The sequence below is a fragment of the Nerophis ophidion genome, linkage group LG01, assembly GCF_033978795.1.
Source record: "Nerophis ophidion isolate RoL-2023_Sa linkage group LG01, RoL_Noph_v1.0, whole genome shotgun sequence".
In the NCBI taxonomy this organism is placed as follows: Eukaryota; Metazoa; Chordata; class Actinopteri; order Syngnathiformes; family Syngnathidae; genus Nerophis; species Nerophis ophidion.
In genome coordinates this window covers 11,922,557-11,936,462 of record NC_084611.1, presented here as the reverse complement: position 1 = coordinate 11,936,462, position 13,906 = coordinate 11,922,557, and the positions used below count along the sequence as shown (strand labels likewise).

Below are 13,906 nucleotides of genomic sequence, written 5' to 3'. Positions count from 1 at the left end.
GGGAATAAGCGGTAGAGAATGGATGGATGGATCATCAAGTCAGTAAATTCCATTTCCGGTTCTACGGTTATCATTACGCTTTTGCTCTCCTTTGGTGGCATCGTAAAAAAAGCCCAAGGAAAACAACAAAATGCAGACTTCTAGGGCTTATTTTTCCAGATTGAACTCTAAAATTGATTATTTTTTTGGTGGGCGTTTTTTAAGGACTTCTAGGCACTGTACCTAAAAAAGAGCCCATACTGATTTTTCGCCTTTTATTATTATTATTGTTGCTCCGGACAGGCACAGGTGACGGACAACTTCAATGCAACTTACCATATATTTTTTTTAGCATTTTAATTTTTCAAAAAAATGTACTAAAAAACTGAATTAAAAATTGTGTAATAATAGTATTCACTGTTAGAAGCGGCCCTCTGGGGCCTGTGGTTTATTGGAGTAAAAAACAAAATAACTGGCAGCTCAGATGCCAAAATTTTACTGTAAAATTCGCCTTTTATTATTATTATTGTTCTGATGAATGAGCAGTGACTTACGTTGGTGACGGCGTCTGTGACGGACAACTTCAATGCAACTTACCATATATTTTTTTTAACATTTTAATTTTTCAAAAAAATGTACTAAAAAACTGAATTAAAAATTGTGTAATAATAGTATTCACTGTTAGAAGCGGCCCTCTGGGGCCTGTGGTTTATTGGAGTAAAAAACAAAATAACTGGCAGCTCAGGTGCCAAAATTTTACTGTAAAATTCGCCTTTTATTATTATTATTATTATTGTTCTGATGAATGAGCAGTGACTTACGTTGGTGACGGCGTCTGTGTTTGCTCCGGACAGGCACAGGTGACGGACAACTTCGATGCTGCCGCCCGATTGTAGCTGAGATAGGCGCCAGCGCCCCCCGCGACCCCGAAAGGGAATAAGCGGTAGTAAATGGATGGATGGATCATCAAGTCAGTAAATTCCATTTCCGGTTCTACGGTTATCATTACGCTTTTGCTCTCCTTTGGTGGCATCGTAAAAAAAGCCCAAGGAAAACAACAAAATGCAGACTTCTGGGGCTTATTTTTCCAGATTGAACTCTAAAATTGATTATTTTTTTGGTGGGCGTTTTTTTAGGACTTCTAGGCACTGTACCTAAAAAAATGCCTATACTGATATTTCGCCTTTTATTATTATTATTGTTGCTCCGGACAGGCACAGGTGACGGACAACTTCAATGCAACTTACCATATATTTTTTTTAACATTTAAATTTTTCAAAAAAATTTATTAAAAAACTGAATTAAAAATTGTGTAATAATAGCATTCACTGTTAGAAGCGGCCCTCTGGGGCCTGTGGTTTATTGCAGTAAAAAAACAAAATAACTGGCAGCTCAGGTGCCAAAATTTTACTGTAAAATTCGCCTTTTATTATTATTATTATTATTGTTCTGATGAATGAGCAGTGACTTACGTTGGTGACGGCGTCTGTGTTTGCTCCGGACAGGCACAGGTAACGGACAACTTCAATGCTGCCGCCCGATTGTAGCTGAGATAGGCGCCAGCGCCCCCCGCGACCCCGAAAGGGAATAAGCGGTAGAAAATGGATGGATGGATCATCAAGTCAGTAAATTCCATTTCCGGTTCTACGGTTATCATTACGCTTTTGCTCTCCTTTGGTGGCATCGTAAAAAAAGCCCAAGGAAAACCACAAAATGCAGACTTCTGGGGCTTATTTTTCCAGATTGAACTCTAAAATTGATTATTTTTTTGGTGGGCGTTTTTTTTAGGACTTCTGGGCACTGTACCTAAAAAAGAGCCCATACTGATTTTTCGCCTTTTATTATTATTATTGTTGCTCCGGACAGGCACAGGTGACGGACAACTTCAATGCAACTTACCATATATTTTTTTTAACATTTTAATTTTTCAAAAAAATCTACTAAAAAACTGAATTAAAAATTGTGTAATAATAGCATTCACTGTTAGAAGCGGCCCTCTGGGGCCTGTGGTTTATTGCAGTAAAAAAACAAAATAACTGGCAGCTCAGATGCCAAAATTTTACTGTAAAATTCGCCTTTTATTATTATTATTATTGTTCTGATGAATGAGCAGTGACTTACGTTGGTGACGGCGTCTGTGTTTGCTCCGGACAGGCACAGGTGACGGACAACTTCAATGCTGCCGCCCGATTGTAGCTGAGATAGGCGCCAGCGCCCCCCGCGACCCCGAAAGGGAATAAGCGGTAGAAAATGGATGGATGGATCATCAAGTCAGTAAATTCCATTTCCGGTTCTACGGTTATCATTACGCTTTTGCTCTCCTTTGGTGGCATCGTAAAAAAAGCCCAAGGAAAACAACAAAATGCAGACTTCTGGGGCTTATTTTTCCAGATTGAACTCTAAAATTGATTATTTTTTTGGTGGGCGTTTTTTTAGGACTTCTAGGCACTGTACCTAAAAAAATGCCTATACTGATATTTCGCCTTTTATTATTATTATTGTTGCTCCGGACAGGCACAGGTGACGGACAACTTCAATGCAACTTACCATATATTTTTTTTAACATTTAAATTTTTCAAAAAAATTTACTAAAAAACTGAATTAAAAATTGTGTAATAATAGCATTCACTGTTAGAAGCGGCCCTCTGGGGCCTGTGGTTTATTGCAGTAAAAAAACAAAATAACTGGCAGCTCAGGTGCCAAAATTTTACTGTAAAATTCGCCTTTTATTATTATTATTATTATTGTTCTGATGAATGAGCAGTGACTTACGTTGGTGACGGCGTCTGTGTTTGCTCCGGACAGGCACAGGTAACGGACAACTTCAATGCTGCCGCCCGATTGTAGCTGAGATAGGCGCCAGCGCCCCCCCGCGACCCCGAGAGGGAATAAGCGGTAGAAAAATGGATGGATGGATCATAAAGTCAGTAAATTCCATTTCCGGTTCTACGGTTATCATTACGCTTTTGCTCTCCTTTGGTGGCATCGTAAAAAAAGCCCAAGGAAAACCACAAAATGCAGACTTCTGGGGCTTATTTTTCCAGATTGAACTCTAAAATTGATTATTTTTTTGGTGGGCGTGTTTTTAGGACTTCTAGGCACTGTACCTAAAAAAGAGCCTATACTGATTTTTCGCCTTTTATTATTATTATTGTTGCTCCGGACAGGCACAGGTGACGGACAACTTCAATGCAACTTACCATATATTTTTTTTAACATTTAAATTTTTCAAAAAAATCTACTAAAAAACTGAATTAAAAATTGTGTAATAATAGCATTCACTGTTAGAAGCGGCCCTCTGGGGCCTGTGGTTTATTGCAGTAAAAAAACAAAATAACTGGCAGCTCAGATGCCAAAATTTTACTGTAAAATTCGCCTTTTATTATTATTATTATTGTTCTGATGAATGAGCAGTGACTTACGTTGGTGACGGCGTCTGTGTTTGCTCCGGACAGGCACAGGTGACGGACAACTTCAATGCTGCCGCCCGATTGTAGCTGAGATAGGCGCCAGCGCCCCCCGCGACCCCGAAAGGGAATAAGCGGTAGAAAATGGATGGATGGATCATCAAGTCAGTAAATTCCATTTCCGGTTCTACGGTTATCATTACGCTTTTGCTCTCCTTTGGTGGCATCGTAAAAAAAGCCCAAGGAAAACAACAAAATGCAGACTTCTGGGGCTTATTTTTCCAGATTGAACTCTAAAATTGATTATTTTTTTGGTGGGCGTTTTTTTAGGACTTCTGGGCACTGTACCTAAAAAAGAGCCTATACTAATTTTTCGCCTTTTATTATTATTATTGTTGTTCTGATGAATGAGCAGTGACTTACGTTGGTGACGGCGTCTGTGACGGACAACTTCAATGCAACTTACCATATATTTTTTTTAACATTTTAATTTTTCAAAAAAATGTACTAAAAAACTGAATTAAAAATTGTGTAATAATAGTATTCACTGTTAGAAGCGGCCCTCTGGGGCCTGTGGTTTATCGTAGTAAAAAACAAAATAACTGGCAGCTCAGGTGCCAAAATTTTACTGTAAAATTCGCCTTTTATTATTATTATTATTATTGTTCTGATGAATGAGCAGTGACTTACGTTGGTGACGGCGTCTGTGTTTGCTCCGGACAGGCACAGGTAACGGAAAACTTCAATGCTGCCGCCCGATTGTAGCTGAGATAAGCGCCAGCGCCCCCCGCGACCCCGAAAGGGAATAAGCGGTAGAAAATGGATGGATGGATCATCAAGTCAGTAAATTCCATTTCCGGTTCTACGGTTATCATTACGCTTTTGCTCTCCTTTGGTGGCATCGTAAAAAAAGCCCAAGGAAAACAACAAAATGCAGACTTCTGGGGCTTATTTTTCCAGATTGAACTCTAAAATTGATTATTTTTTTGGTGGGCGTGTTTTTAGGACTTCTAGGCACTGTACCTAAAAAAATGCCTATACTGATATTTCGCCTTTTATTATTATTATTGTTGCTCCGGACAGGCACAGGTGACGGACAACTTCAATGCAACTTACCATATATTTTTTTTAACATTTAAATTTTTCAAAAAAATCTACTAAAAAACTGAATTAAAAATTGTGTAATAATAGCATTCACTGTTAGAAGTGGCCCTCTGGGGCCTGTGGTTTATTGCAGTAAAAAACAAAATAACTGGCAGCTCAGATGCCAAAATTTTACTGTAAAATTCGCCTTTTATTATTATTATTGTTCTGATGAATGAGCAGTGACTTACGTTGGTGACGGCGTCTGTGTTTGCTCCGGACAGGCACAGGTAACGGACAACTTCAATGCTGCCGCCCGATTGTAGCTGAGATAGGCGCCAGCGCCCCCCGCGACCCCGAAAGGGAATAAGCGGTAGAAAATGGATGGATGGATCATCAAGTCAGTAAATTCCATTTCCGGTTCTACGGTTATCATTACGCTTTTGCTCTCCTTTGGTGGCATCGTAAAAAAAGCCCAAGGAAAACAACAAAATGCAGACTTCTGGGGCTTATTTTTCCAGATTGAACTCTAAAATTGATTATTTTTTTGGTGGGCGTTTTTTTAGGACTTCTAGGCACTGTACCTAAAAAAATGCCTATAGTGATATTTCGCCTTTTATTATTATTATTGTTGCTCCGGACAGGCACAGGTGACGGACAACTTCAATGCAACTTACCATATATTTTTTTTAACATTTAAATTTTTCAAAAAAATCTACTAAAAAACTGAATTAAAAATTGTGTAATAATAGCATTCACTGTTAGAAGCGGCCCTCTGGGGCCTGTGGTTTATTGCAGTAAAAAACAAAATAACTGGCAGCTCAGATGCCAAAATTTTACTGTAAAATTCGCCTTTTATTATTATTATTATTGTTCTGATGAATGAGCAGTGACTTACGTTGGTGACGGCGTCTGTGTTTGCTCCGGACAGGCACAGGTGACGGACAACTTCGATGCTGCTGCCCGCTTGTAGCTGAGATAGGCGCCAGCGCCCCCCGCGACCCCGAAAGGGAATAAGCGGTAGAAAATGGATGGATGGATCATCAAGTCAGTAAATTCCATTTCCGGTTCTACGGTTATCATTACGCTTTTGCTCTCCTTTGGTGGCATCGTAAAAAAAGCCCAAGGAAAACAACAAAATGCAGACTTCTGGGGCTTATTTTTCCAGATTGAACTCTAAAATTGATTATTTTTTGGTGGGCGTTTTTTTAGGACTTCTAGGCACTGTACCTAAAAAAATGCCTATACTGATATTTCGCCTTTTATTATTATTATTGTTGCTCCGGACAGGCACAGGTGACGGACAACTTCAATGCAACTTACCATATATTTTTTTTAACATTTAAATTTTTCAAAAAAATCTACTAAAAAACTGAATTAAAAATTGTGTAATAATAGCATTCACTGTTAGAAGCGGCCCTCTGGGGCCTGTGGTTTATTGCAGTAAAAAACAAAATAACTGGCAGCTCAGGTGCCAAAATTTTACTGTAAAATTCGCCTTTTATTATTATTATTATTATTGTTCTGATGAATGAGCAGTGACTTACGTTGGTGACGGCGTCCGTGTTTGCTCCGGACAGGCACAGGTAACGGACAACTTCAATGCTGCCGCCCGATTGTAGCTGAGATAGGCGCCAGCGCCCCCCGCGACCCCGAAAGGGAATAAGCGGTAGAAAATGGATGGATGGATCATCAAGTCAGTAAATTCCATTTCCGGTTCTACGGTTATCATTACGCTTTTGCTCTCCTTTGGTGGCATCGTAAAAAAAGCCTAAGGAAAACAACAAAATGCAGACTTCTAGGGCTTATTTTTCCAGATTGAACTCTAAAATTTATTATTTTTTTGGTGGGCGTTTTTTTAGGACTTCTAGGCACTGTACCTAAAAAAGAGCCCATACTGATTTTTCGCCTTTTATTATTATTATTGTTGCTCCGGACAGGCACAGGTGACGGACAACTTCAATGCAACATACCATATATTTTTTTTAACATTTTAATTTTTCCAAAAAATGTACTAAAAAACTGAATTAAAAATTGTGTAATAATAGCATTCACTGTTAGAAGCGGCCCTCTGGGGCCTGTGGTTTATTGCAGTAAAAAACAAAATAACTGGCAGCTCAGGTGCCAAAATTTTACTGTAAAATTCGCCTTTTATTATTATTATTGTTCTGATGAATGAGCAGTGACTTACGTTGGTGACGGCGTCCGTGTTTGCTCCGGACAGGCACAGGTGACGGACAACTTCAATGCTGCCGCCCGATTGTAGCTGAGATAAGCGCCAGCGCCCCCCGCGACCCCGAAAGGGAATAAGCGGTAGAAAATGGATGGATGGATCATCAAGTCAGTAAATTCCATTTCCGGTTCTACGGTTATCATTACGCTTTTGCTCTCCTTTGGTGGCATCGTAAAAAAAGCCCAAGGAAAACAACAAAATGCAGACTTCTGGGGCTTATTTTTCCAGATTGAACTCTAAAATTGATTATTTTTTTGTTGGGCGTTTTTTTAGGACTTCTAGGCACTGTACCTAAAAAAATGCCTATACTGATATTTCGCCTTTTATTATTATTATTGTTGCTCCGGACAGGCACAGGTGACGGACAACTTCAATGCAACTTAACATAAATTTTTTTTAATATTTAAATTTTTCAAAAAAATCTACTAAAAAACTGAATTAAAAAGTGTGTAATAATAGCATTCACTGTTAGAAGCAGCCCTCTGGGGCCTGTGGTTTATTGCAGTAAAAAACAAAATAACTGGCAGCTCAGGTGCCAAAATTTTACTGTAAAATTCGCCTTTTATTATTATTATTGTTCTGATGAATGAGCAGTGACTTACGTTGGTGACGGCGTCCGTGTTTGCTCCGGACAGGCACAGGTGACGGACAACTTCAATGCTGCCGTTGCTGGCGGCGAGATGCAGGGGCGTCCTGCCATACTGGTAAAAAAAACAAAAAAACCAAGCAAACATTGGCATTAACAGCTGTGGCTGTGGGCAACCTCCTGATTTGTATTTTTTCTGTTCCGTGCACAAAACAAGTCCTTTTTCTCACACCTTGTTGGGGAGATCAAGGACGGCTCTGGCGTCACAGATCGCCACGACGATGGCCAGGTTGCCGTCCTTGCAGGCGATGTGCAGCGGCGCGTTGCCATGGCGATCCTGCCGGTCCAGTTGACAGCGGTGTCTGAGGAGGCAGTGGACCACCTCCACCTGACATCTTCGTACAGCCAGGTGGAGAGCGGTGTGGGCGTCCTGGAAAAGGGGGGAGAAGATAGTTGATGGAAAACACAGCGGCGGAGAAAGGAAAAAAAAAAACTTCCCGACCTTGTCGGTGGTCTCAAGGTCGGCGCCGTGCTCCACCAGACACTCCACGATGTCCACGAAGCCCCGAGCGGAAGCTGTCAGCAGGGCGCTCTCGCCTTCGCGGTTCTTGCTGTCCACGTGGCATCCGGCCCGGCAGAGCGCCCGGGCCACTGCAGAGTAGCCGTGCCAGGCGGCGCAATGCAGAGGAGTCTCTTTCTCCTGGTAGATGGCGGCAGGAAAAGGTTTCTCTCGTGACCATTAAAACGCGCGTGTGTGTGTCTTGTCAAAGAAAAAGAAAAGTTGTACCTCCAAGAAAAGAGTGTATCATTGAGAAAACAAGTTCAATCAATCAATCAATCAATGTTTACTTATATAGCCCTAAATCACTAGTGTCTCAAAGGGCTGCACAAACCACCACGACATCCTCGGTAGGCCCACATAAGGGCAAGGAAAACTCACACCCAGTGGGACGTCGGTGACAATAATGACTATGAGAACCTTGGAGAGGAGGAAAGCAATGGATGTCGAGCAGGTCTAACATGATACTGTGAAAGTTCAATCCACAATGGATACAACACAGTCGCGAGAGTCCAGTCCAAACACAGCAGCGAGAGTCCCGTTCACAGCGGAGCCAGCAGGAAACCATCCCAAGGGTAGCGGACCAGCAGCGCAGAGATGTCCCCGGCCGATACACAGAGGGACATAGAAGAAAAAGAAAAGAAACGGCAGATCAACTGGTCTAAAAAGGGAGTCTATTTAAAGGCTAGAGTATACAAATGAGTTTTAAGGTGAGACTTAAATGCTTCTACTTTGGGGGAAAATTTTTGTTAACTGTAATTTCAAGAAAAATGTGTACTTACTACAGAGAATTTAAAAATGTATGTTTTTAAAGAAAAGTTGCATATTTGGCAGAAAAAAAGTTGCACGCTCTATATTTGGGCAAAAAGTTTTACATAGAATTTTTTAATACATTTTTTGCAACTCTAAAAAATATTCGGGGACAAAGCTGTATACTTTATTTTTAAGAAAATAATAGAATATTTTAGGGGAAACAATTGTTGGTTATTCTTTTTTTTTTTCATTTTGGGTAAAAAATATTTCTGGGGAAAACAGTAGTATATTTTTTTTAGGAAAAAAAGTAGCATTATTTGAGGGAAAAAATGATATACTTCCAAATGAAATGTGCATTTTTGATTTGATTTTGGAAAAAACAGATAACTTTTTTTTTTCATTTTGTGGATTTAAAAAATATTTTTTGATGTATTAAAAAAAAACATGTACATTTTTAAACAAAAACATTTTTAAATAAAAAGTTACATCTATTTGGGCAAAAAGTTTTACATTGAATTTTTTCCATACATTTTTTGCAGCTCTAAAAAATATTTGGGGGAAAAAGCTGCATATTTTATTTTTATGAAAACATTTGCATATTCTTAGGGAAACAATTGTTGGTGGTTTTTTTTTTTTCATTTTGGGTATTTAAAAAAAAAAAAAATTCTGGGAAAAAAGTAGTATATTTTGAGCATTAAAAATTATATACTTCCCCAAAAAATGTGTATTGCTGATTTTGGGAAAAAACAAAAAGAACTTCTTATTTTTAATTTAGTGGATTTAAAAAATATTTTTTGTTGTGTAAAAAAAAAAAGTGTATTTTTAAACAAAAACATTTTTAAATTAAAAAAAGTTACATTTACATAGAATTTAATTTTTTTTTCCAGCTCTAAAAAACTGTATACTTTATTTTTAAGAATTTTTTTTTTTTTACATATTTTGGGGAAACAAATGTTGGTGATTGTATAAATTATATAAATATTTCTGGGAAAAAAGGTGTATGTTTTTTTAAGAAAAACAGTATTTTTTAGGGAAAAAAGTTGCATATTTTAAGGGAAAAGTTGGATACTATTGTTGTTTTTTGAATGTATTTTTTTTAATTTAATTTGGAGGGTTAAAAATTCATTTTACTACACGGTCTAGCTCCATCCTATCTTGCCGATTGTATTGTACCATATGTCCCGGCAAGAAATCTGCGTTCAAAGGACTCCGGCTTATTAGTGATTCCCAAAGCCCAAAAATAGTCTGCGGGCTATAGAGCGTTTTCCGTTCGGGCTCCAGTACTCTGGAATGCCCTCCCGGTAACAGTTCGAGATGCCACCTCAGTAGAAGCATTTAAGTCTCACATTAAAACTCATTTGTATACTCTAGCCTTTAAATAGACTCCCTTTTTAGACCAGTTGATCTGCCGTTTCTTTTCTTTTTCTTCTATCTCCCACTCTCCTTCGTGGAAGGGGTTCGGTCCGATCCAGTGGCCATGTACTGCTTGCCTGTGTATCGGCTGGGGACATCTCTGCGCTGCTGATCCGCCTCCGCTTGGGATGGTTTCCTGCTGGCTCCGCTGTGAACGGGACTCTCGCTGCTGTGTTGGATCCGCTTTGGACTGGACTCTCGCGACTGTGTTGGATCCATTATGGATTGAACTTTCACAGAATCATGTTAGACCCGCTCGACATCCATTGCTTTCCTCCTCTCCAAGGTTCTCATAGTCATCATTGTCACCGACGTCCCACTGGGTGTGAGTTTTCCTTGCCCTTATGTGGGCCTACCGAGGATGTCGTAGTGGTTTGTGCAGCCCTTTGAGACACTAGTGATTTAGGGCTATATAAGTAAACATTGATTGATTGATTGATTTTTGGAACAAGAAAAAGTGGAATGAGGCTTGAGTCACAGCTTTGAAAAAAAATTCAGTTTTTTGGGGTTTTATGAGCTGGACGCCCAAATTATGTACAAATAAACAACTAAAAACTTGAAATTGTTGAAGATGTGGGCCCTGAACCTATAATCTATGGAAGTTTAACGTTTGGAATGGAATTATGGAAATAAACGCACTTTTCCATGATATTCACATTTTTTGGAAAGGGGTCTTGTATAAACTCGTTTCATTTGTACACGTACTTACCCGGTCGCTCAGGTCTGGGTTGGCCCGGATACTGCAGAGGTAGCTCACCACGTCCACGTTGCCGTAGCGAGCAGCCACGTGCAGGGCGGTCTCTCCGGACTGCAGGCGGAAAACAAGGACGGGATACACTCAAGCATCATCAAAGAGCGCGAGCGTGTTTTAATCTCACCTGCACGTCATTTTATCAACAGCAAAGGGTCTCTAAAGTGGGAATTTAACCAAGATTTTGGGTGGAAAAAAAAGAACCCTTCTCTTCCTCTCTTCCATCATGCCATAGCTTGTTGGAGGTTAGGGCGTAATAAAGCGAGCACAAGATAGTAATCATAATTAAAGCTGCAAGCAGCGTTGGTCGGGTCCGCCTTTGGCTGCTGCCCCCGAGACCCACGGCCGGATAAGCGTTTGAAGACGCCTTGGAGCCACTATTTTGAGAATCTAATGCATTGTGAAAGTAATGCAGTTGTTGTATTGAAGTGAAAATATCAAACTTCCTGTTGATTTTTGCTAAAGTATGTTAATTATTAAAATGTAGGTCTAAGTGAGACCTACATAGTGTTTTTTGTTTCATGTCTCTCTGACATTCCTACCGGAAGTTACAGGCAGTTTTGTGTGTGTTTTCTTCCTAGGAGCAGTTTGTCCTTGTATTCCTAGGGGGGCGGTAGAGCGCAATTTTGAGTTTGGAGGTTAGGTTTTTTCATCAGATCGCAATTTTTGCCAGACCTGATGTGTGTGTCAAGTTTGGTGAGTTTAGAAGCATTTTAAGGGGGTCAAATAACAGCTCAAAGAGGCAAAAATGACATTTTTTAGGAGACTTTGCACAGGGGTTCTTTGAAGGCGCGTAAAATCAAAACCTGAGAACTTATCAAAACTCTGTTCTATACTTTTAATCAGAAGGGTTCAATCTCTCTCCTGTGCGAGTTTGAAGCCAAAACAACAAACGCACTCAAGAGGAGATAATGTTTGAAGAAAGGTGACCGTTTTTTACAAAACTTTTGTTTTGAAGGGGGGATTGCAAACTTCCTGTTGATTTTTGTTGGGGGTTGTCAATCTATGAAATGTAGGTCTAAGCGAGACCTACATAGAGGTTTTTGTTTCATGTCTCTCCGACATTCTTACCGGAAGTTACAAGCAATTTTGTCTGTGTTTTCTTCCCAGGAGCAGTTTTTTCAGTGTTTTATTCAAAAATAGCGCGCTATTTTTGAGTTTTAGGGTTTGTTTTTTTTCATTTGATCGCAATATTCGCCAGTCCTTATGTGTGCGCCAAGTTTGGTGACTTTTGAAGCATTTTAAAAGGGGTCAAATTACAGCGCAAAGAGGCAAAAATGTCATTTTTTGGGGCACATTTTATTTTGAAGGGGTTTTTTGCCAACTTCCTGTAGATTTTTGCTGAAAGAAGTGGAGTGTATGAAAATTGGGTCTAAGTCAGACCTACATAGGAGTTTTTTGTTTCATGTCGCTATGACATTCCTAACAGAAGTTACATGCAGTTTTGTCTGTAATTTTTTTCCTAGGGGGGCGCTAGAGGGCAATTTTCATTTTGGGGGATTGGTTGCTTAATATGTTGGGAAGGTGTGTGTCAAATTTGGTGAGTTTTGAAGCATGTTAAGGGGGTCAAATTACAGCACGTAGGTGCGGAATAATAATAAAACACAGCAGTTTCAATAGGGTCCTTGGAGTCCTTTGCCATGGGCCAAGGACCCTAAAAATCCGAGCGGTTGGTCAGTTGGAAGAGGACACCTCTGGTTAGCGGACGCACACAAAAAACACCCAGTCTTGTACGGCGAGCCTGGTCGCTATGGCAACGGCAAGTGAGCTGCTAAAACCCCTGACTAACCGTTGTCTCCCCTCAGATGTGTTCTGCAGTGTTGTGTATGTGGAAGGCAATGCTTTGGAAGGATGTGGCGTGTTGTTGTTGTTATTGCGTTCCACCTTATCTTGGACGTCCAGGGGACACTTCTTGCCGTGGAGGAATTTCAGGGTGTCGACGTGGCCGTGTCTCGCCGCGTAGTAGATGGCGTTGGCCCCGCTCTGATGGAGACGACAGCGAGAGGTTACATTGGACGGAAACTGACCTTTTCCCAAAATTCAGGCGCACGGATTTGTCCGAAAGAATGAAAAACAAGTGGGTACTAAAGGGGGTCCTAATTGCTGCGTAATGGCGAGCGGTTACCTTGTCATCGGCCTTGATCTCCGCACCTTTCCTCATCAGCACCTCGATGATCTGAATGTTGCCGCAGCCTGCTGCAATCAGCAGAGGAGGCGTCCCGTGCTGCAACGTACACATCCTTGTAGTCAGCTGGCATGCAGTGCAACTTCGATAACATGCAAACACTGCACTCTGGTTCTTATAGGCCTTCATGTCTACCTGCACGTCAATGTAAAGGGAAAATGCTAATAATGTTGATTAGGGAGGGGTGTGACTCTTTGGGCACCGAAACATTCAATCCGATTCAGATTCCTGGGGCTAATCGATTCTCGATTCAAACATATTCTCAAAATGCATTATATGGTATAATAATTAAGAGGAGACTTTTTCAAAGCAGGTTACAGTTAGAGCTCTTTCTGGTTGTATGGAAATGGCCCGGAAAAAACAAAAAGCAAAACAAAAACATATATATATATATATATATATATATATATATATATATATATATATATATATATGCACACTACACATACACACAGATAGATACGGGTTGTACTTGTATAACGCTTTTCTACCTTCAAGGTACTCAAAGCGCTTTGACACTACTTCCACATTCACCCATTCACACACTGATGGAGGGAGCTGCCATGCAAGGCACTAACCAGCACCCATCAGGAGTAATGGTGAAGTGTCTTGCTCAGGACACAATGGACGTGACGAGGTTGGTACTAGGTGGGGATTGAACCAGGGACCCTCGCGTTGCGCACAGCCACTCTTCCACTGCGCCACGCCGTCCCTATATTATATATATATATATATATATATGTATATATATATATATATATATATACACACATATATATAAACTGCATGTATACATATATACTGTAAATATACACATATATGTACAGTATATATATGTATGTATACATATAACATATATACACACAAACACATATATATATATACACACTGTACATACATAACTAAAACATATCTAAGTGGCGCCATGTATATATATATATATATATATGTATATAT

At 40.0% G+C, this 13,906-nt stretch overlaps 1 protein-coding gene across 1 annotated transcript in view; it reads right to left on the bottom strand.

Moving 5' to 3' along the window:
- dapk1 (death-associated protein kinase 1) overlaps nt 1-13,906 on the bottom strand; it is a 233,826-nt gene that overhangs the window by 41,406 nt on the left and 178,514 nt on the right. The window contains exons 13-18 of the mRNA XM_061896021.1: nt 12,890-12,988; nt 12,649-12,747; nt 10,723-10,821; nt 7,791-7,988; nt 7,521-7,718; nt 7,305-7,403 (exon numbers count right to left, since the gene is read on the bottom strand). Coding sequence (XP_061752005.1) covers nt 7,305-7,403; nt 7,521-7,718; nt 7,791-7,988; nt 10,723-10,821; nt 12,649-12,747; nt 12,890-12,988 — 792 coding nt within the window. The remainder of the gene's footprint in view (nt 1-7,304; nt 7,404-7,520; nt 7,719-7,790; nt 7,989-10,722; nt 10,822-12,648; nt 12,748-12,889; nt 12,989-13,906) is intronic.